At 28.6% G+C, this 25,938-nt stretch overlaps 1 protein-coding gene across 3 annotated transcripts; it reads right to left on the bottom strand.

The window, feature by feature from the left end:
• Positions 1–1,886: 1,886 nt before the first annotated feature.
• Positions 1,887–25,266, bottom strand: LOC108568129 (innexin shaking-B). 3 transcript variants are annotated; one of them, XM_017929061.1, is made up of 6 exons: positions 25,234–25,266; positions 24,314–24,570; positions 23,746–23,879; positions 18,386–18,578; positions 3,669–3,888; positions 1,887–2,934 (listed from the first exon to the last, which is right to left on the bottom strand). In XM_017929061.1, the coding sequence occupies exons 2-6, from the start codon at positions 24,518–24,520 to the stop codon at positions 2,396–2,398; spliced, it is 1,293 nt and encodes a 430-aa protein (XP_017784550.1). In that variant the 5' UTR covers positions 24,521–24,570; positions 25,234–25,266; the 3' UTR covers positions 1,887–2,395. The 3 variants fall into 3 exon arrangements, with proteins under 3 accessions (XP_017784550.1, XP_017784551.1, XP_017784552.1); XM_017929062.1 differs by lacking the exons at positions 18,386–18,578; positions 23,746–23,879; positions 24,314–24,570; positions 25,234–25,266 and adding exons at positions 8,083–8,246; positions 8,308–8,509 and having other exon boundaries at positions 1,889–2,934; XM_017929063.1 differs by lacking the exons at positions 18,386–18,578; positions 23,746–23,879; positions 24,314–24,570; positions 25,234–25,266 and adding an exon at positions 11,134–12,376 and having other exon boundaries at positions 1,893–2,934.
• Between the last annotated feature and the right edge of the window lie 672 nt (positions 25,267–25,938).

The following is a 25,938-nucleotide window of genomic DNA, read 5'->3' as shown; positions in this document are numbered from 1 at the left end:
GATTACAATAGTTTTTAAGTTGAAGTTAAACCAAGTATTGATTTGTCGTTATATTGATTAATCATTTGTTGTTAAATTATTTTATAACATTACGTTCAGATGAATAATGTCAACCTCCGTCAAACAATGTAATTGATAATGACCACCAAATAGACATAGTGAAAAGTGAAGTATCTAAGTTTAATTAAATTTTAAATAACAAATAGAAATAGTTGTAATTTCTGTGCTATTTATAACATAAATACAGTGCATATATTTTTATCAACGTGCTTTTTTTTATTAAATTCTTAGATCAGAATGAACATTATACAACATAAGAACATAATGACATTTGGTAATTTATTACATAATTGAAAATATTTTTTATATTTAATACAATGGTAGTATTTTAGATCAACACATTTTAATTTATCACAAATATATGCTATAACTTTTCCAATAGAAAACAATACAAAGTTGACCATATTGAATGTTTTTCAGACAAGAAATTTCAAATTACTTTATTTCCATTTAACGTTGTATATTTATTATTTATTCAAAACAAATGGAATTTCCTTTTGTAGAAAAAATAACTTTTAATATGATATTATTTCCTTTTGAAATTATATTTTTTTTTTTGAGAATATTGGTCTTAAATTATAGTAATTAACTGTTTTATGTTCAAAAAGAATACCATGAAATGAGCACAAATGACGGATTGTGGCTAGCAACAGGAAATAGCGTTGTGCATCGATCCACGGTTCTCGAGGGTAGACGCAACTGCGTTGTAGGCCTTTACGTAAATGTTAGGTATAGTGTCCAGGTAGATTGGGATCACCTATTTCTAAACTCTAACGGACACAGAGACCAAAACACTCAAGGATAATTTCTCGTGATAGTAGAACACGACATCTATTTATATAATCCAATAATCCTGCAAAACTTAATGCTTTTTTATATTTTTTCTATTGTAAACCTAAAAACAAAAACTTTTTTTTGATAATGCTACCTAATCTGATAAGATTTTTTAAATGTGACTTATATTTTCTTAACAAATTTGATTATATTTGTATATTAATTAATGTTAATAATACAAGCTAAAACAATGCTTAGAATTTCTTTTGTGTTGAATTTCTGTGCAAGCATTGACAATTATAAAGTGTTAATCGTTATGCAATTTTAATCATTTATTCAAATTGAAACCCCAGGTAAAGTGCTATCTAGTGGCGAGTGGCAAAACTATGGATTAATAGAATTTTAGTTAAGTTACATTTTAAAGGTAGCTCCAGAATTACAAATTTCTGCTTTACGAATCATCTAGCAGATTAGGGTAAAGCATTGATTTATAATTCTGATGCCATAAGCATAATTAAAAATATATAATAATAATAATAATACGCTTGACTTTCTTATTCAGTAAACCAACGTTATGAAAAGATATAAAATTTTAAATTATAAAATAAAGTTTCTGTTACGAATGTATTAAATCATATATTTAAAACAGTTTATATGATAAAGTGAAGTTGAAAAATAATCATTTTTTGTATAATTGTACAAAACATCAGGATTATTGTGCAATTAACAATTATTAGGAAATATAGTTACATTAAATAAATGTCAATTCGTATATATTTATTTTTATAAAATCATTTCATTAACATTAACTATCTACAATTTGGCATTTCATTTATAATGAGATGATAATACTTAAAATACACTTAAGATCTAGGAACAAAATTATATTGAGACCTATGGCCGTTATACTTATTTATTAATGTTTTAAATGCAAAAGTAAAGCTGGAAACGAATATAATAAAGTACGAGCAATAGAGAAACCGCACATATTACAAAAAAGAAAAAAAATATTCAAACAGATATTATAATTAATCGTCATAATAAATAATTTGTACTAAAAAACGAAACAAAAACAGCTAGAAAATAAAAATAACGAAACAATTAATAGTAATAAAGCTGTCGTCGTTTCCATTCTAGTAATTTAAACAAAACGGAACGATGATAGATTTAAAGGTTCGCGGAGTAGCGAAGTAAACCACTTCCAATCATTGCATTTAGTTTACACATGTAACTAGACGAACACATATTATTATTAAATATTTGGCAAAGAAATAAGGATATATTTTAAAAAAAGGACAATGTTTTCGTCAAACAAAAGTTTCATATATGTCTTTTACATCTCACGTATCTTTGTGCATATTTCCTTCTTATAAATAAAGTAACATTAATATATGCACTTATTATTTTAGCCACAAACATTACAAAGGCAGTGAATATTTTTTTGTATATATATATATATATTGAAGGCATTTTAATCTATGAGCATTTTGTTTTTCTTTTTTATATATACGATTATAAAACTATTCGTTTTCGGATCATATCGTAATCGGAATTGCTCAAACTATGGTTCTTGCATATCGTTTTTGAATCCGCGCGGGAAGTCGAGATGATGACCGCGTAACTTCCTGGCCAATTCGTGAATGACGTCCCGGAATATCACGGAATCCACGTTCTCTCCCAGCATGTAAAACAAGAACCAGTCGCCCATCTTACTTTGGCGAACGATCAAATCGATGTCCTCTTTCTTCATAAGCCTGTACCTCATCCTGAGGAGGTACATCCTCATCCTGGGAGATAGAATAATTATGATCCTGTAGACTATTGTCAGTAGTGTAAGCATGGCGAGGAGTATGAACCAGAACCAAAGGAACACGTATATTTTCTCGTTAACTACATTCAGAGGTAAGATGCAGATCGCATCGTGGCGCTCCACTTCACCGGAGACGCCGTATTTATAGAAAGTGCATTTAGTCATTTTCGGGAACACCTGGATTATCGGATCAATGCGATCTTCCTGGTCGCTGTCCATAAATTCTAGCACTCTGATCCCAAAGGATAGAAAGGCACCGTCAAAGAATCGATTCATGAGAAACATTTGCCCTAAAATAAATATAAATTGTAAAAGTAACATACATGCTCTATATATAATATATTATTTAGTATCTGTAACTGTTTGAAGAATTTCTTCCTAAAAGTCTTTCAACAAAATGTTTTTTGAAATCACCAATCGACTAACTTGTGTAACTTTAATAAACTACAAAATTACATCTGATTAATTAATAATTCACTATGACATTCAGTGAAATGGTAAGTCTCCTGACAGATACAGATTCATCCATACCAAAAATATATGGAATTATGCATTTTTTTAAAGATTTTTTCATGCTAAGCCACTGCATATAAGTATTTCAATAATATTTTATAAATTTTGCAGTAGAAACGTCCACCCAGTAAATATATAAACAACTAATGAAATACAACTTTTAACTAGTAAAAGCACACATTTTTACAACTGACTTAATAGAAGATATACAGCAATATCTCGCATAGTACGGCTTTGAGAAAATACATTTTAATGTAGTTTTTTTTTTCAATTATAACGAACAGTTTGTAACATATTGGAGGAACCGATTATCCGCACTATTCGAGGTATTGCTGTATAAATATGCTTAGAGGATTAACAAAATTTTAAGTGAAAGAAAATGATGGTGGAGAAAAAAAAATAGAAATTAATTATTGTAAATTGTAAATGTTATGCCATTGTGAGACATTGGTGTAAAACATAAATAAATAAGTTGTAAATATGCATGACCTAAAATACTTGTATATCTTACCTATGACGTTTATAAGGGCTAGCACTTCACAAAAATAGTATTTATAGGCCCACCAATTGTGGTAGGTGAAATTCTCTAATAAGTAGTCAATCATGAGTTGTTTCTTCATCCTCTTCTCATTTTCCGCGCAAATTCCAATATCCAGATCCAACATCAGAGCGCGAATTTTTCCTCCTTCCCAGGACTTCCATAGCCATCTCGGCGTATAAAACAAAATGGCCTGAAAATAAGAACACATTTATTTAAATTTATTAAAGACAAGCAATGAAAATACGGAATTTATTTGACTCAATTCAATTTAAAATCAATTTACAGAGTATATATTGATACGGTGCTAGCAATATCAATCTATTTTAGGTATTATTATTAACTCGTATGTTTACACAGGCAGGCTAAAAAAGCCGTATGTATATTTTTTATTGGGGGTGTCCTTAATGAAACGTATGCACCTCGAAATAGAAACAGTTCCAGACATGTTTGGATAAACATTAACCTCTTATTTTAGCCCCCCAGTGCGATCATGAGGTTGGATATCTTTTCTTTCTGCATGCACGTGATGGTAAATAACGTATCGTACAAATCCTACCATTATTTCTTCACAATTTTCAATTATTTCAAATTTACAAAACATTATTTCATTATTGCAAATCAGCTTTATTCAATTATTAGTTTAAATGATTTGAACTTGTTTAAAACAAAAAAATAAAGTCATAAATTGGATTTATTAAATTATTATAATATCATTTCTGCTCAATTTCTATCTTTTTAATCGTAGTGCATTTGAATATAAAAATAAGTCACTTCAGAATATATATTTACGGTTACATAAAGGAATTTATATGAAAATTGAAATTTCGCATTATCCGGTACTCGAAGCTTTTGAAAGAATTTGAATTCAATTTATGTTACAATTTTATATGGTTATTTAGATAAAATACCATATGGAAATAGTCAGAGTATATTTAAGAATTTTGATATGCATTATCTACTAACTATTTTTTTAAATCGTTCTCTATTTATATTAAACTACTTTTGTACATTATCTCGAAATTACAAATTTTGGTATAGTTACGTAATTATTTTATTATACATATTTATGCAATATAATTTATATAAGATTCAACTTTTTTTTCAATTTGCGATGACTCTTTTGTGATAAATTTATCTATAAAAGTTTGTTTCCCAACAGATGACATTTTTGTGTACTAATCGTGCACATGTTCAATATTTTATAATTGGAAAATAACTAAGCTAAAAATAATCCAAAATAACAATCTAAAATGAAAGTATGTCATTAGGGTAAGATACAATAATAAAGCAATATTTATTTACGGGTTGTTTGACAGATAAAACTGAAAACAAATAAAATATTTTAATTGCTTCCATAAATCAGTAATTTATAATTATTATAATATTTCAGTCAACTGAAATACAACATTAAATATTGCATTAGTTGCTTGTTTTCAGTGATTGTGAATTTTTCACAATTATTACAAAATTTATTGGCTTTTCGATCAAAGTTTTTACCCGTATTTTAATATATCATTGTTATTTATTCAAAGTAATTATCCTGACTAAAAAAAATGAATTGAATTTCTACATATTGCAACAATATGAAAACAAATACAACACAAATTGGACATATATCTTGGTGTTATTATATGGGCAATAAGAAAATAATAAAAACAAATCGGATTCAAAGTTATATTAGTTGCCAGACAAAAACAAAATACTGCATCATACTATTCCAGACCAAATATTTTCTATATAGAAATACATACAAAAATCTGACTTTTTTAGAAAACCACTTTTTAGAACATCTCGCAAATTATTTTAATTGAAGGCTGAATAAATAATTGTTTTAAATAACTTCTTTAAATAAGCGATAACTCAATATGTATATCAATATTTTTATTTAAATTATTTGTATTTTAAACAAATTATTGTACACCATATTATTGCCCTTAAGTTTACATAATATTTTTAATTTGTTGATAGATTCTACAAGAATCAATAAGTAAATGAAATAAAATCTCGCCTTTGATTTTTTGCTCACATTAAAACAAATTTTGATTATTTAACTTTGCTGTGAAAAAAAAGTTTCAATAAATGAGATGTAAATCTCTTTATTCATATTTAACTCGACGAAATATTTTGTAATTTATAGATTGAATGACACGATCTAACACTTATCCGATATCATAGTATAAATTGTAATAAGATTGAGTTATTTATTCAGTAGCAAAACGTACGATCATACGTTGAACCATTTTATTGCACTTATTTGCTTTGAATTCTCCGAGTCAAGAGCGCAGAGAGACGGTCTGTTTAGAAGTGCGATCCATTGTTTAGCAGATTTATTTATAATCCGTAATGGTTAAATTTACTAGACATAGCTTTATTTTTTCCCTGTCCGTTTATATAATTCCTCTTTCAGCATTTGAGGGATTTTAAATGATCAGCTGCGGATAAATACGCCCGCGAAGAACATCAAAAGAACACATCCGAAATAAAACAATAATCGAAGTATTGTTTACGACTTTGAAATTGTTCGATCCACTTTGAATCTCTTTCGTATGACACCGTTGTTTACATAAATTCCAAGATCATTTCCCCTTGTAATCTTATAAAAAACGAGTGAAATTTCTTACGCAATTCACGAAAATGTTTGATTGCGAAAATCCTACAATAGGAATTATACAAGAAAATAGAGCAATAATAATGCTTTCTTATTCTGTAATTATAATTGTTCGAAAATATAAGCTGGAAGAAAGAGAAATAAAAGCAAACAATAAAAATATTTTAAATGAGGCGATCTTCTGTTCGGTTAATTAAGTTGAAGTATGATTTATTCTGGGCCATTGGGAACGTCGGGTGTATAGACATTGACGATTCAAGAAACACAAAATGCAAATCTTGTCTTAATTATCGAAGATCTGTGCCAAATGGGAGCCCAATTAAATTCCATTACAACAGCCAAAGTCTAATGCATTATATTTAGCTCTTCTACCTAAATAAAAAAAAATACAAATATCCTTTTTTCATTCAATTTGTTTTATAACATTTACTAAACAAATGTCCGGCCATAAACGTTAAATTTTAATGTTTGGAAATACAAATAAAAATTTGTAAATGGCTGCATTACATGTAATTTATATCAATCGAGGAGGCGCCTTTAAATGTTTTGGAATAATTTTGCATCTCGAGAAATCGACTGCATTAGATGAAATGCAGCTTGGGCATTAGGCCAAAGTGAATTTTCCGATTATTCGCAGTATTCGGAAGAACTTCAAAACGATGGATACTCGAAAGCTTTTCACCGAGGAATTTTAATTATTTTCTGCACAGTTTCTCATATAATAAAAGTTTGTATATACGTTTGAATAACCAATGACTCTTATATAATAACAATTGTAAACTTATTCAGAATTTTTATTTTTAACTTTAATTTTTGCTTAAATAAATATTATAATACATAAAATCGATTTGAAAATCACATTTATATCAAGGCAAAAACGTAAATTAAAATCTATTTATTTTTGCAAGGTTTATACGTTGATTTTATGACATTCGATCTCTTAGATTAAGTGCTTTTCGCTATTATAACTGTGTAAATTCATATTTCACTGCGAATAATAAACATATGAAAATTGTGTGTATCATAGATACAAATTTAGCTGATGAAATATTGGAAAATCCGTAAGAAAAAAAATTATGTAAATAATTATTTTTTTTCGAATATTTTAGTTATACAATTAATAAGGATTTGAGATTAAAATTAGTTTTCTTCGAAGCGTCGAGTTAAACAATTTTATAAATATTTTATACATTCTAAACAAAGAATAGAACAGGATATAATACAGGAATCATGAGCTGTTTCTTTGTAATCTAAATGTACACTATTATGTATCGAATTATATGGAACAAAAGACGTATTAGTAATCGATAGCACTTTTCTGAGAAACAAAATGATCTTTGTATGAAATATTTTTAAGTTTAATAGTTTAGTACAACAAATTGTTAATAATACAAAAATTTGTTTCCAAGACTCGAGTCCCAGATATGTCTTATTTTTGTTTATCATTCCTTCCATATGCGAGGTATCGATTGACTATAGTACAAAATAAAATAAATTCTAAAAAAATATTTTTTATACACAAATCACTCTTTTTGCTGTTTATTTTTATGCGGTTTTAAAATCCTTGAACTGAACTATTCAAACAGTATGAGGTATTGGCAAAACCGATTACTAGCCCTGTGCGAGGTATGTTAGATTTATACATTTCAAATAGTGGAACCAATAACATAAATCCACGTGCGCTAAACAATGTTTAAATTATAATATATAATGTTGCAAGTTTTAGGTTCAAAATAAAAATAAATTCGATAACGATATTTTACTATTTATATTTACCTGTATTAATAGGATAATCGGTGTCCATTGATAATAAATATGGTAATGCATGTTTTTTTCATTGCCAAGACTATTTTCAATTCCTGGATAAATAACTTCTTTCCCGACTTTTTTTTGGAATGCTCCGATAACGCTATACGTGGAACGGGTCCAACAGTAGGTGTCTGCGAATACGTTTATTTACATTCTCAAAATAATTACCAAATAGAACACGCATTTTATTACCCAGAAAGTCTCCTTTCGTTTGCGAATTCATGCACTTTATCACATCCGACCACAAATACTTGGTTAAAATTAACAAGAAACAAATTAAAATTAAGGTCGATGTGCCGGAAGTGCTGAGCGAAAAGCATTTGCTTCCGGTACGAAATTTGGAAATTTTAAATAACGATCCAAAACCGCGCACGTTGAACGGAAGATTCATTATATTAACAATTTTCGTATGATTGAATACTAGAATATGTTTCTTTAAGATGCGAACTTTCACTGAATATGTAAATTTGATATTTCCGATAACGATCCTCTTATTTGCACAGCGACGGTTGGACAAGGGGAGATTATTCTCCCGCAAGATGTGGATGTGTCATCGCGCAATCTTATTACGATTTATTTTCTTCTAGTATAACTCCGGCATTTGGAGAGATTTCGTGGTTGGAGTGATCTCCAAAGCTTTGGTGCTTTCGAACTGAGAAGAATATGTGAACATGTGTAATACGTATTTAGCTGGAAAATGTTATTTTACACGTTATTTTAGAACTATAGACTAAAATATAATCACGTTTTTAAGAAGGTTTAGGATATGTTTCTTATGAATATAAACATAGACTTAGATATCTATACTTGTATTAATTAAAAGAAAGGTAAATTTATGTCACAGCTATATCTCTAATTAAGTTTAAATAATACGTGCCGTTATTTATTGTTATGAAACGGTTGGACGTGATATATGGAATTCGTATACAGCGTATACAATACATAATACATTCGTATTATATTTATAGGATTGGATAAGGAACCTACTTTGCCGAATAAAATATAAATTTACCTAAATATAAAGCTTGAAAAACGCGGTGCGAATGCCTACGTTCACTTTCAACTAAATTGAAAGCTTCCCCAATACGGAAATGTCGCTTACTCAAAAAAAATCAATTCCATACACAAGCAAAGTGACTTCGGTTATGTATTCATCCGCCGCATACTTCTTGAAAGTAATACAGTAATAGAAACATGAAATTACATAAACAAAAGTTTCAGACGTTCAATTCAGCATATTTAAAGTTATATGTTCCTTTATTATATGTATTTGTAGATTTCAGAATATCCTATTCCATACTATTCAATATTTATGCGCCAACAAAATAGTATTGACAACTATAATCTTCCTAAGTAAGAAATCAATTTCAGATTTAAAAAGTTTGTTTTGCTCTAATATTTCGAAAAAAAATAACCTACATATTGTATATTTCTTAATTACAATAATATTTATTACAATAATAAAAAAGAAACAAAATTAAACGTTTTTCATACTACAATAATAAAACAAAAAGTTAACTGCTGCAAAGGGCTATTGACCATATGTCTTTCTGACCTGCATATTCTTATTTCGATTATTTTTATTTTAATAAATTTATTAACATATAACAATATTCAATAAAATACAACTTGTAATGATTACTGTGTTTTATTTTATTTTTGTATTGATTGCTGTTTTTTATGTGATTATTTGGATGTTGTTACAAAACTATGTATATTTTAAATTTAAACATACTATAATCTAATTTTATTCAAATTCAGTTTACCCAATTAAAAAAATATTATATTGCGACTTGATTGTTTCAAATGAGAAACATAATAAATAAAAGTTTAAAAATATGACTTCATTTTATAGTTGGAAAAATTAATTTAAAGTTAAAATCTGCATTTATTTGTATATTATTCGAATTGAATAATGATTATAATTTATATTAGCATTCATGAAAATAAATAAAAAAATAATAAAAAAGTATTTATAAATGAATACATTAACTAATGATTTCAAAATATTTTAAATAGATTAATATTTGGTTTAATATGTTAATATTATTTATAAATATTTGTTATAGTTAGCATATTTGTTTATTTACATATAATATTTTTGTATTCAATATTTTATTTATTGATAAACAAACATATGTGTATGTATATATCAAACATTTATTTAAATTATATAAGCTTTCTAATTGAGTGATAAATAATAAATGAATATACTATAAGACACTTTAAACAAACACAGTAACTTCCGCAAATTACTAAGAGACGATTAAGACTAAGTGAAGGGATTTTTTAATTTGCCCAGACTAACTGATTTTGTCGGATATAATATCGTTGGAATCATCTATATTATGTGCTCCATCGATACCACTCCAACCTCCCCGGGATAATTTTCATCATCAGCATCTTGTATAGTGGCTCTCTACATTATACCAGTAAAATAATTTTACTATTATTCATTCGGACAATAAAATCGTTAAACTTTGTTCATACTTTAAATAAGTTGATATATTATAAAAAGATAAACGTAGACATTTTTTTGTAAAAAAACAAAAAAAAAAGTATTGTATGTATTGATTTTATTATTATTTAAGTATTTAAAAATGTTTAAGTCATGAGTAATAAAGAAATAGGTATATTATTAAAGAAGCTCTATATCTGTCATCATAATAAATATTAGTGAATTTTGAAAAATGAGTTTGGGGAATGAAAATGGTAGATTTCCGTGTAATAAATCTGAAAAAGTGATTTGTTTATTATCGCTATCTAAAGAACGAAGGGAAGTTACTTATGATTCACTTAGGATAAATCTGATTGGCGCAGTTGAAAATTACGATTAGGTTATCGGTAGTAAAGTAGTTTGAATTAATAAATCAAATATTTCGTACAAGTAGCGTTTATGTAGTTTATCTTTAGGAATGAACGTGCTATATTTCTGAGGCTTTGCTATTATTAAATGAATGTCTGCAAGGCACGCTGATGTATGTATACTTAGGCGCGTAGCGAATTTGTACAACTTACTTGGAAGAACAAGCAAAAGCACACCCATTGATAATACTTGTAGAGTTTCTTGTCCTTCTCGTCCTTGGAGGTTTCGACTCCGGGGTAAGGCACTTCGACGCCGACCTTTTTGTTAAAGGCGCCTTTGACCGTATAAGTCGAGTGAATCCAGCAATAGGTGTTGAGCACATCTTCGGGGATATCTTTGGTGTGAACGCAATCGATGGGATTGCCGACGTACTGCCTTGTAGTCACAATCAAACTGAAGGCGAACAGGATCAGCACAGTGATTGAATAGTGGAGCCGGAAAACTGGCGAGTCGATGTGGATGCTGCTGACCTTAATAAGAGTTTTCAGGCCCCGGAAAATGTCCAACATCGTTCCCCCCTCAATCCTGAAGGATTTGGGACGGCGACAGGCACACTTTGATCACCACCAACATGGATTTCATCAGAGCAAAGGATTGGATTGTTAATTCATTATGACGGTTGGGGTTACCAGTCCGGATTTTCGATTTCCGAAACGCGCTTACTATTAATTAGCGGATGGTTTTGTTGTGAGTGTTGTTTAGATAAAGGAATGTTTTGCAATTCGTTCTAAATTTTACGAGCGAGGTCTTTGAAATGCATGTTTTCTTTCAAACTCTCCCGGTTTCGGGCATAAACAAATAGCACTGATTTTTCCAAAAGTTCTCTATTTTTTTCAGATATTTACTCCGTTTTGCATTTGAGTTTGCTTATCTGTTTTTTTTTTAATTTATTTAATTAAACGTCACATGTTGGATTTCCGGTTCCATCACTCGTTAATTGTAATTTCCGGAAGTGCACGCACATTAAAACGCGCCGCGTTCAGTCGACTCTTATGGGCGAAGTCGAAGACGTTTTAAAGGGACGGAATCATCATCCACGTGCAGCAGCACCACTCGCAACACCATTTCAACACGAGTTGTTCTCAAGCTTCTGTCTTACTCCGGTATATACATATATGTGTGTACGCGTGGATGTATGTAGTCTTCTATGTATCAGAAAGAGAGACCGTGTATATATATATATATATGTGTGTGTATGTGTGTGTGTTAGTGGATGCGTACGGTCGACTGTGTGTGTGTATGTGTGTGTTGATGCTGCGGACGCCTTGCGAGCGTCAAGACGCTTATTTTAATACTGACTTTCTTAACAGAGGGGCTCGCCATGTGCCGGCCAGAAACGGGCGAATGTAAGCCTTACAGTTAAAAATAAGAAAACTGGACTAAATACACTTTGGCAGTTTGGTTAAAACACTGCCGTTCTTCACGTGCTTCGGCAGGCTCTATCAATATCATTATTACAATCTTCCGTCTCATGTTTTCCAACTTTAATAATCCGAAGTTTTATATTTAAAATAGCACTGACGCAGATCGCTTTCGGGCTTACATAAATATTTTACACGGTTATCTGCAAATGATGTACATCAAATGCAGGATATATAATTCCCTTTCAATGTCATGCTATTACATGATTATCCTTACGCGATATTAATCCGTACGTGTATTTAAATGTGAAGCAAATTTCGTTTATAAAAAAAGAATATTGATTCCGTATTTGGCTGCCGCTTAACGATAATACTCATCGTCCTTTAAAAAAATGATGAAATTTTTTACATACAGATTTCAATATTTGTTCATGTCTATTTTTTTTATATTTAACTATTATATTAGGAATATTTAATGGTTTAACATGTTGCATATAAATAGTTAAGCTCTTTTTTACAAACATTTGCTTATAATCGATAAAGATAAATAAGCATTCACACGCTTTGTATTATATTTAAATAATTTAGTATCGTATTTTTAAATTGCCACTTAATTACGAAATTTATTACAATTAGGGTTTTCCGGCCATGTCCTAAACATTTAGCAAAAATATATAACAGTAATATCGCGGAATACATACCGCATAGTGCGGAATACACTCAAAAACAAACTCAATTTTAATTAAGCAAAATAAAAGTATATTAAAAATCTCCTTAAACATACATTTTATATTTAAGTTACATTTTTACCAATTAAATACTATAAATAATTATACTTATTATTAAGTATACTAAGGATATTTTAATTTTCTACTGTCCATTAAAATTATTCATTAAACATATAAGATAGTATATGCTAGAAACAAAATGCTTCATATATTTTTTGTTTTCACTTATAATTAATGTAAACACATTTTTTTCGTAAAATATGTTAATAATGATAATGCATGAGACTGTTGTATCACATTTTTCATTTACCAGGTGGAAAAGGTATTCTTCAAATGTATTTTCTGTGTGTTTTTGGATGTTCGCATCTCGCAATCTGTCCTACATACACTACCACATTCTAGTCAATTGCACGTGGCTTTCTTTTAAATGGAAGACAGTCACACGTGCTAAGTAATTAAAATTTATTATGCTCAACACTGCAGATTAATACAGGAACTGTAAGTAGTTTGAATATCTTAATAATAATATCATTTATTTCAAATATATTATAAATTAATACATATTTTTTAAATATGAATTATAAGAAAAGTAGACAGAAAGTATTAGGTCTATAGCATTTTGGCCAAAATTAGGCCAATAAACCAATAAAATAAAATAAAGAAGACAATATTTTTTTTAAATAAAAACCACATAAATTGTCTTTCCGCACTAAAAAAGTATTATGTCTGGAAAACTATAATAAATAAGTCATGGTTCTACTAATTATGAATATTATATAGGTTAAATATATAACATATATAATACCAAAATAAGACAAAACAGGAAAATATTCAGATAAATGAATTAGTTGTAGTTTCTGCAAATCATCAATAACATGTCATCATAACATCAATATTTTTTTAAGAAAATATTAATATAAATTTTATAAAGCAGTAAACTACAATATGTATAGTTAAAATAAATAAAGTATAGGAAACATAACATATTTCAAAATACTCGTTTTTTTTTACAGTATATTTTTTTTGTAACGCATTGTGCGTTAAATTTAGAAAGTAAATGAACTGAAAATATTTACAATGCTTATTGTTTCCGCTAAATCCTTCAAAATATTTACAGCGTATCTGGATATTTCAATGTTCATTATTATTACGTTTAGGTTTGCGTGTATTATATTTTGCATTATTTAAAAAATAAATATTTTAATTATTGATTAATTACAGAAGATTATAATTAATTGTTTCATCAGATTAACACGTTATGTATTATTGCAAAATTCAACTCATATTCTCCTGTGTTATCTGAAAATGCAGACAAAAATCTATAAAGACTTTTTTAATTCGTCTGCAAAGTTTTAATTCTCTGTCGAGTATAAAAATCACATAAGAATTAATGTATTGATTCGGGTACTTCAAAATTACCAATAGCTGCTTAATTATTACTCGTAGCATAAACATTGTTATTGTTTAAATGGTAATATAATTCATTACATACATATATCACAAAGATGTTTATGATAAATAAGAAAATATAAAAATAATCTTTGCCCTTTAGCCAGTCTATTAGTATATTTTTTTATTTTATGTTAGAATTTATTTATGTATAGAATGTACTTTTTTTTATGTATTGATGTTTGACCAATAAATTATTATTATTTTAAAAATAATCATTAAAAAAAAGATACTAGTAAATTCACAACTTCTTATGTACCATTTGGCTGTACCATTGGCTCCAGCATTATGTCATGTCTTCAACTTTAGTTTCTTTACTTAACCCATTTTTGCCCACTGTACCTGATTAGGTACAGCAGTATTTATTGAATTGTCGGCAATCTAGTGAGAAGTAGCTAAAATTTGTAGTTGTATATTTGTTTTTAAATATGTAAAATTATATTATATAATAATGAAATTAAGACATCTATTCTGCACGTAAAACATTAGAGTTAATAGAATGTCGAAGTGTCAGTTATCAAAATAACTGAGAAGTACTATTTCAATTTAATAAAATCTTGTTGTCTATTCAAAAATTATAACAAGAAATGCAAGGTATTGCTGTAATAAAATATTTTGCTACTTCTAGCAGTATTATAGTAAAATATTCAACTCTCCTTTAGTATTATTATATAATATTACAAAATACATTTACATTACTATATAAAATATAACAAAATTAATAAACACAATTAATTATAATTAATTAATTTAATTCTGACATTTTAAATCCTCCGGAAAAGAAATTTTTGTCATAGTTTACATTCACAGCCGTGTAGGATAAATATAGATAAGAGGAAGAATTAATAGGACAGTTACAACTTACACATCGTTTGCGGTCATTTCCTCAAAATGACATGTGGCATTAAACGTATGCCACTTTTCATCATATAACTTGAAGTACCCATTGCTTCTTATATTAAATAGACTAACAGGAATTTAAATATATTTGTCAAAAAAGGTAAGTCTGCTCCGAGAAGGCTATTAATATTACGCTTAATTGATTTTTTTGTAGGTTCCTTCCGAAACCGACGGAGGGGCAATTTCACATATAATTTATTATGTAATCACGCCACGTAATAATAGCCCAAGTTTAATTTAGGATCGCCAAAAAATATATAAACCGATAAAAATATATATACGAAACATATACCGTTTTTTCGGTTTTAGCTTTCGTCTACCAATTTTACAATTTCTCATAGATAAACTGTCTGGACTCAATAGAATGAAGTGTATCACTCAATTTCCACAAATAAAGCTACAAAAATATTTTCATTTCTTGAATTCCAACAATACAATTTTTAGTTTATTATATTTAAGCTCGAAGCTGATTTTTTATACTTATAAAAGTGAATGTTTGTGTTTATAATACGTGGGCGGCGTATCGCATCATGATCTTTACTCATGTGTGCTCTTTTTTTCTCTCTTGGTCTTGAGTCATGTTAAACATTATTACGTCTATTTTAAGATTAGGAGGATAAAGGATTTCTGGTGAGGAACCGTACCGTCTTCCCGTCTTCTATACACATTTCATAAAGATATTAGCGCAAACATTATAGGAATATATGTGCAACCCGCCAAAAATAAGCGTCGGCCTCCTAGGCGGCCGCTAGCGAAACAGTCCGAGGCTATTTTAATACACAACACCGATCGATTTCTTTTACATGATGAAATATGCTACTAATGATTTTATTGGACATAAATATTCTATTTACATCAATTTTCGTATGAAGTGAAACCGGCATGGTCAGAAATTGAAATAACTGCTTGTCCGACTAAAATGTATATGTTACATTATAAGCGTCTACTCAGTAAATGTATATGTATTTGAAAAGCAATTAAAAGTATTTTTACATCTAATTGATTTAAAAAAAATGCAGAAAATCAATCAGAATAATTTCAATTAATAATTTTATTAATAGAAAGGGTTTATACAAAAAAACGACTTTCAGAAAAACCGTTTTTCGAATCTCAAGTTTTCCACCGGTTCAAACCGGTTTTCGAATTTTCACAAAAAAATATAAACATTATTATCTATACAACATTTCCAGAAATATAAAAAAACTGTCACTTGCTGAAAAACTGTCTACTAAACTAAATTATACTAATACTAAAGGTTCCTTTTTTAGTAGGTTGGGGCAGAACAAAGAAGTCATATCTTCAGGTTATTGAAGATATTTATTGATTAAAGCTTACTAAAACCTTGGAACTTGGAACTTTCAGTTCTCATTTGTTTCAATTCACGTAACGTTTTTTATCAAATACTTACTTACTTAATAAAAGACATAAAAAAGTCCACAAAATGGTTTTTGCCGATCTTATATTGAAGTTGCGTGAGATAGCGGACACTCTGAAGATATCACCATTTTGAATGAACATTTGAGCATGAGAAAGCTCGGTCCGTAATGGGTACCGCGTTTGCTCACAGTGGACAAAAAAAACGAGTGCTCGCACTATTTGGAGCTGTTCAAGCGAAATTAAAATGATTTTTCAACATGTAACAGTGGAAGAGACCTGAATCCACCACTACACTACAGATTCAAAAGAATCGTCGTCAGGTGAGCAGACAGCAAATTAAGGTAAAGTTTTGGTCTCCGTATTTTGGGATTCGCACGGAATTTTATTCATTGAGTACTTTGAGAAAGTAAAAGCCATCAATATCGAATCATATATATTTATTATTGCGTTCGAAGGAAGAAATTGCAAAAAACGATCACAAATGAAGAAGAAAAAAAGTGCACTTTCACCAAAACAATGCACCGTGTCACAAGTCAATCAAAATGTTGACAAAAATGCATAAATTGTACTTTGAATTGCTTCCTCATCCACCGTATTCTCCAGATCTGGCTCTGGCAGATTTGGCTCCAAAGAATAAACTGAACCGTCTTTTGTGGTCAAAGAAAAATTGTTCTACGAGAAAGCTATTGAAGTTTTAGAGAAGTGTTGGAATTAATGTATCACTCATGAAGGAGATGTTGGTGAATAAAGTCGAATGTTGCCCAAAAGTTGTTGTTTTACTTATTGAGTGAGGTGTTATCTATTACTTTTAATAATATTTTGCAGAATATGTATGCATTGTACCATAAGGGTATACATTGTATATGTCAATCTACCAAAAATAGATCTAATTTTTGGACATTCTAAATTTTAAAGCATTAGATAGTTATAGCTTATTTAATATACAGTGGTGCCTTACACAACGAACTTAATTCGTTCCAGGAGCAAGTTCGTTATGCGAAAAGTTCGTTATGTGAAACGCGTTTTCCCATAACAATACATGTTAAAAAAAATAATTCGTTCTGTAGCATAAAATATGGTAAGATGACATAAAAAAAAGATAAATTTTTTGTTATTATTTTTATTTAGATACATCTAAAAACATAATGAAAAAAAAATCGTTGTAATGATGAACGATTGCTGCGACACGTGCGTAAGTTAAGTTACTGCTCAGTGACTAACGACTGCCTGCGCGGAAGGATGCAATAAATCGGCAGTGATCGTGTGAAGTGGGCGACTTCGTTGTGTGAAGCGAAGTTCGTTGTGTGAAGCGAAGTCGTTATGAACGAAGTTCGTTGTGTGAAGCGAAGTTCGTTGTATGAATCGTGAAATGAACGAAAAGGAAGTTCGTTGTGTGCAGCGTTCGCTGTGCGAGGCGTTCGTTATGCGAGGCACCACTGTACTTATTTTTCAATTATTTTATATTTTTCTACATACATATTTTATAATTACATAAGCAAAGTGTAATATGTTTTAAATAGATATTTTTAATATGATTAAATAAAAAATATTAATGAAAACTGTTAATAATGTGTGTTCAATATATTTACCTGGAAAAACAGCATGAAAGCAACCCATTGATAGTATTTCACTTGCTTGATGGAATTCTTATTTCCCGCCGCTTGTGAGTTATCAACTCCAGGATACGCAACCTGTGATCCTTGTTTTTTTACAAATGCATCAATTACCGTATATGTTGAATGAATCCAACAATAAGTATTTAGAACATCTTCTGGTATATCCCTAGAAAGAAAGGAAAATAAGTATTAGTCATATTTTTTTTTGTATATTATGTCTCTGACTATTATAATATTATTTAACAATTTTTATTAGCCCTAATTTGGCCAATGGGTTATAGAAAATAAGATTGTATTTCTAAATATAAAATTAATATGTTGAATTAATTTCACATATGTTATTATTAGGTTCAGAATATAAATATTTATTATTTTCTCTTTGATTTTCTGAATGTCATCTACTCAACTTATATGTAAATAAAAATAGAATGAAATAGATTAGATAAATATTTCAATTGGCTGTAAGTTCTAAAGTAGGATAACTTCAAAAGTCTTAGTTTCGAGTACATCATCAATCAATAATTGAATGAACATATCTCGTCTAATTAAATACATTTATTGTTATCTAGCACTGGAAATACTGTTTTATATTATTTTCATAATTTAAAAAACAATGTTTATTATATTAACCAGCAACATTTAATTACAATGCAATGTTAAATTTATTTATATCTTATTTGTTATTGTCCATATTATCCAAAGATTGGATATAGAAAAATTAAAAGACAACAGTACGCATTACTATATAATACTTATTTAAATTAGGATTTTGAAAATTTTATTTTTGATATACGGACAAATATAAAATACAAATACTACCTATAGGTCAAAATGGTCCGTTTAATAAATATTTCAAAAATAGAACAAATTATTGATTTATTTAATTATCGATTTTCTCAGTTTTGGTTCATGGCAAACCAGAGTTATTCCACCTTAAAATCCAAATATTGATAATGAAATCTCATGCTTCCAGTGTGCTTGAAATTCTGATGGAATTTGCCTCTTGTTCTTCCTTAGTGATTATGCTTTGATCACTAAGAAAGTATTAAATTTCATTTTCGTAATTAACAGGAAAGTACCAATTATCAGTTGTTATGTTCCTATTTGAATTTATTGGAAAATACTCTAGACGTAATATAACTTGGTTTGGATTGGGAACTAAAGTTTTAGCTGAACGTAAGGGTTTCTCATCAGTATAAACTTCTGTATTACACATGTAATTTGTCTTGAAATCAGCTAAAACTTGCAATTTAATCTTATTCCTCCAGCCGCGACTGCTTTGCTCATACTGGAATAGGTCAACCCTCACCATGAAATTACAATAGAAAGCGAATGAAGTCAAATATTAGTTAGGTTACTCTGACCCATCTGTAGTAGTTTTCTATTATTTATATATAAAAGAAGTGAGTATGCATATTATAAAAGTATTTTTTTAAATTATAAATTTATTAGCAAATTACAATTTATTTTTTTTAACTAAAAGACTTATACTTATAGTTTGTCGAAAAATATAGTTTATTTAAAGAAAATAAATTGATATATTGATTAATATCGACCCGAAAATATAAGCTTTATCGTATGTCAGCATATTGAGATTCATTAATTAAAACAAGTTCATGTACAAAATAATAAAATTAACAATTTACTTAAAATTACTGTTTTTATGAATAAATAATGAATAATCAACATCCCGGCACCTCCACATTATTTACTTTCAAAAAGTAATATTTTTGTTTGGATCAAATAATATTATGTTATAATAATTTATCCAACATATAAGAATTATTTTTATTACTAAAAATATAATAATCGACTTACTTAATGGAAGGTGTGGTTTTTATGTTGCATAGTATCCATATCTATTTAAAGTTTGACAAGGAAGAAGCCTTGTAAAATATCACATATTGCAAGCTGAATGAAATGTTTATTCAATCGAAATTACAAAGTCTAATATTTCGCACAAAAACATTTCTTAGTATCTGGAAACAACATTTTTTGATGTTGTTGCCAATTACTGTTACACCGGAAAGAAAAACAAACTATGTTTGGGAAATTATTCAGCCTCAAACAACAAACTGCGAAATTGGTCTCTTTTTGCAATTTATTGGTTAACAAACAGTTGCAACTGCGAACAAATAATTTAACTAATACAAGTTCTGTTAACGAATATCTTACAACAAATATATATTTGTAAAATTCTATTTCCTCCATTCCCGTAAATTGATGTTCGGTTAAATAACAATTTAGTTTGAACAGAATATATTAGTAAACCGTGATATCAAATAATTGTTAATCGAACAAACTAAATATTTAACTTTTCCTGTAAAACTTGCTTATTTTATTTACATCAATCTTGTTATTACTTCATAATATTTAAATTTATTGTTATAATTAAGAAATAATGTAACTAACGCAACTTACATAAATATATGAAATAAAATCCTATGAATTAGGGTTAATAATCAGGCTAGAAGGTTCTGCTAATATAACCACACTGTTTAAAACCGCACTAATCGAGGAATTAAAAACCTCATGAAAATAAACGGCACAAAAAAAAAATCTACTATATAATGTAAATGTAAAACATACGATATTGAAAAGTTTGTTAACACACGAATACTTGATACATTTCCGTTTCCTCTTTGTAATCTAAATTTACTACAATATTGTCTCTTCCACTTAAATTGAACAAAGCAACTTTGAAAGAAATTTTCTTTCATTAACAAAAGAAAATACGCGGAATCGTAACTACGAAAATACAACCTATTTGCTTCTAAATTATCTTGGAAATGAAATCAATAACATTGAAATGAATCATTTACAATCATTAGACGAGAAAATAAAGCATTGTTATTGATAGACATCAATTGTAATAACATTTACGTAAGTTCCATTAACATCTGCATTTTTATTGCATATAAAAGAAAATATTTCGATAAAGAATTTGGCCGCTACCAGTTTATTGGAAAGTCTGTCTGTTAAACACTGATATTTATTGCTGTGTAACTATTAAAATACTACAGAATAAGATTAAATACAATTTCGAAGTATTGCATAATTGAAGTTCAATTATTCAAATTTAATTTAAATGAAGTTTACACTGTCACAAATGTTTATATATAAATATATATATCAGTGTGGGGATAAGAATTTAAATGAGAATTCTAGGTTAACTAATTTTGTAGCTCTAAGCTCCACCTATATTAGAGCAGCTGGACTAATTATTAATTCGGGAATGGATTTGAATATACAATCAAATTATTACAGAATTATACTGAACAAAATACATTTAACTATTAATATGCACATAATAATTACGTACATAATATCAGATATATTAACAGTAAAAATCTATTTAAGAAAACCTTTTATAAATCAGACAATGCACATGTAAGTAAAAGCGTTGGTCTTAATATATGTTTACATTTATTTCTCCCCTTTTGTCCGTCTGAAATTTCATCCGCATAAGCTTAATAATATTCTAATGGTTAGCGTGCAATTAACGATGAATTCAATTTGGTATTCGATTTCAAGTTTAAAGCTATAATTATTATTTACCTTGTCGATTAGTAACACACATGTGGGTTATATGCATTCAAATTGGATCTAAATCCGTCTCATTCGTGTTCTTTGAACTTATTTCTATCTTCTGTTTCCATTCAACGAATAATACACACACTGAATTAACGAGCTCATTTTAAAAATAAATATGGTGAGTTTATTGCATTTTGTTGCTTCTAAGAACAATATTAATTAGATAAATATATTTTTATTTTATTTCAAACAATTATTTAAAATTATATATATTTCATATGTTATTGATAATATTCTTAAGAAATTGTTTCAAATGTATTTATTTCTTATGTTCTTTTTTTATTCTATTTTTATTTTGTTCGTTTTGGATTATATATTTAGATTTTTAGGTTAATCTGATAATAGTATACTCGTAAAATTTGCATAAGCGTTTCTGAAGAACAGCATTTCTTGACACGCGAAAGATTAAACCTTCAAAGATAAAACAATCAATCGATTACTATAATTATATACACATATACAATTATTTGTAATATGGATATATAGATATTTCAATATGATTGGATTTCGTTGTTTATTCAGATCAAAAAATAATAGAACACAGCACTCGTTCAAAATTTACAACTTCTAGAGTTACAAATCTTCATATTGCAACAAGTTTGTAATAATTATTAAACTATCTACAAGGGACAGTTAAAGATAGTAGGAATATTAAATAATGGCAATTCCATAAATTCCAAATTCTTCTGTATAAATTATTTGTTATCAATAAAAATATATTCTTTCTTTAGTAACAGAACATCAATTTTGGTGATATTTAACTTATTTTTTTTATTTAACTGTGTAAAATACTGATTTTGCAATTGCATTATATTCGATTATATTTCTACGAAATGTATGTAAAAATAATAATGGAGTAAAACTAAATTAAAACTGAGGCCATCGACCTAGGGCTGTACGGCCGTATGGCAATTCATGTGCGCACGAATTTTCGTGTGATTAACACCAGAGCAGACTTAAAAACCTCCCTAACTAAATATGTGTAAACTACATTGTTTTACCAGTTAATTTTTGTTTATTGCATTTATAAATTATTGTTAATACTCGATTTAAGTGTTTTATATGTTGATTTTTAGTAAATAATACATATTTATGAAATCTAATTGAATAGTTCCACAAATTAAATATAATTGTGGGAAAAGATAATACGTTGCACGTTGCATTTTTTATTTAGTTTTGTTGTATGTAATTATTTATTTAATTATATTTTTTTTACAATTATGGTTGTATTATTTTATTTGTTGTAAATATTTATACATTTCTTTAATTTACTTATATATTATTATAAAGTTTATTACTCAATCAAAGTATTATAAAAATAAGGTTAAGGCTGCTAAAATACAAGTTATAAAATATACATCCTGCTTTGCCTATACAGTGTACATTTAATATTATAATCAATGTAGTGTACTATTTGTAAGATTTTACTTTTTTAACAGCGAGTTAATTTACAATTTTTGTTTTTACTGCATACACTCAGACAATAACCGGCTCATGGTACGCTTTCAAATTAGTTATTAGTTATAAATCATTATAAGCAGACTGATACATTATTAAGCAAATATTGATGTTATAGAATTAAAATATAAGTATAAATACATTTGTTTACGTGCATGTTATAATTTTAAACGTAAGTCTGTCTCGTAATGAATGTGCAAATTCATAAACAGTTGTTGGATTTAGATACGCTAGCTTGATGTAACTCATGAAAATGATAAACTAACTGAAATAATACATACCTAGTATGCATGCATTCTATGGGATTCCCGACGTATTGCCTTGTCGTGATAGCAATAGAAAATGTTACCAATAAAATGACAGTCGCGTTGCTGTGTAGTCGAAAAATTAATGAATCGATTGTCACATGATTGATCTGCAACACATAAATAAACATTAAATCATATATTTTAAAAATAAAAATAAATAAAGAATTATTGATGGAAAATGTATGATGTAAATAAAATCATGAATCATCGGGTTTTGGTTGTAATTCTTTCCGTTATATATACCTTAAAAATAATGTGTAAGACATATTTTACGACATAATTTTAGAGCGCAACAATTTACCTGTTGCTTGAAAAATCGATTATATAAGTAATTGTTATATATAAATTTATACATATATGTAAACTTGATGTTTATTTACTATTATTTAGTAGTAAGTAATATAATATATAAGCACATTAAATTGTTTCTGAATATATGCGAAAACTTGATGCGTGAGTTATGCACGTATTTTTGTAAGTGAACGAACTGAACCAAGATTTCTATATATAATTCTAATTAATATATTAAATGTTTATATACCTGAGTAAGAGTATAAACTCCTCTTAATACGTCCATGCCTGGTACTCCATCCACAAATGACCCTTTACGTTTGGTGGAAGCGCCCCGGAAGTCCTGAATACTACCGCGCGTAGCACGCAGTCTATCTTCAGCAGCGAAGACGCGATCCCTGTCTCTGCCCACCAAGGACACGACGCGCGACAAAGGATCATTTCTTATTGAGAACATCCGATCCTAACAACTTTCCACTGAAATTTCTTCAGTAAAAAGTGAAAAATCTGAAAATAATTATTATATGATTAAGCACAACAACATTCAATAAATCTTTGTTATTTTGATATGCAAAAACCTAACTTTGAAGTAATTCGATTTGCAATCATGTTTGACAACGGCAGGATAAATTATAAGCGAAGACAGCTGATAACTAAAATAACATATGAAACGATAAAAAGAGAATTTAAATATACTAAACGAATGTGTATCATATTTATTTAAATGGAACTTAGGTGCTGAGGCAATTTATTTTTATTTATGGCTAATTTACAAATGAATCTAAAGTGTGTTTTCTTCTTCGCGTCTCTCTTTTTTTTCTCCGCGTTTAATTTAAACAACATTCTATAATTGTACATTTGTTTGTGATATATATATTTTTCTTTCAAAATGATGTAATTTTTGATATAGCAATACTGAAGTTAGTGTAGCAGAAATTTTAATTTACTCTCAAACTGTTATTGACTACAAGCGTAAAATCGTCCTTCGGCGAGCTAAATAAAAGCCATTGTTATTATTAAACCGTGAAGAATATAAAAGTTAAAGATAGACCACCCCGGAATAGTGTTTGTTGGTTCTGGTCATTGATTTTTCATTTCAGATTAACAATGAGATGGAATTAAGAAAAGAGAAGCGGATATAAACAGAAGTATTTATATATCTTAACTCACCTGTAATGCAGGTAAAGGGTCGAGTAACAAAATAAATGCGGTACTTGTTGTTTACTTTATGTTTTCCTTTTAATCTTAAGGTTGCCGTGAAGCTTATGCGACCGAAACTGAAATGGCATTTCTTGTGGGGGAGTCTTAAGCTTTTGAACACTTGTAAGTCGTCCTTAATGTTAATCAATAATCCGTAAGTTAATAGTATTTCGAACTCATTTGATGCTTTTTTTTAGGCCAGTGAACTAAATTATATATTAATTCCATTTTGGTTTGAAAGTTTTTCTATTTTCTTGCACTGAGAATTACATGTTTTTTCTTTACTGTCTTCTCGTGGCTACTGAAGGCGCGCACATGCCACACTGTTATGGGGAACTATAGTTGCAGTTTCATTTGCTTCGCGTTTTCCAGCAACCACTGGGCGGTCACAAAAAATCAAATTTCTATTTTCGGTACAATTCCCAATTTTGTATTGTGAAAATATTTTGTCCAAGATGCTCGTCGAGGAGAGTGATTGGATAGGATTTTTGAAGTGGTCGAAGATCTGCTAATCGCGATGGTCGGATTCCCCCCTTTGGACTTTCGCTGCGCTGTTGTTTATTTTTAAGCACGAGGCAGCAGCCGGTAGGAAAATTAGACTCCGAAAACTGCAGATAATAATATTTTTTTCTGAGCCCTGAAAGTACAAGCACGTGCACGATGGATAAATGTTTA

Source organism: Nicrophorus vespilloides, unplaced genomic scaffold (assembly GCF_001412225.1).
Source record: "Nicrophorus vespilloides isolate i.1.1-1 unplaced genomic scaffold, Nicve_v1.0, whole genome shotgun sequence".
In the NCBI taxonomy this organism is placed as follows: Eukaryota; Metazoa; Arthropoda; class Insecta; order Coleoptera; family Silphidae; genus Nicrophorus; species Nicrophorus vespilloides.
The sequence above is the reverse complement of the archived record's forward strand: the minus strand, read 5'-3'. Positions and strand labels throughout refer to the sequence as shown.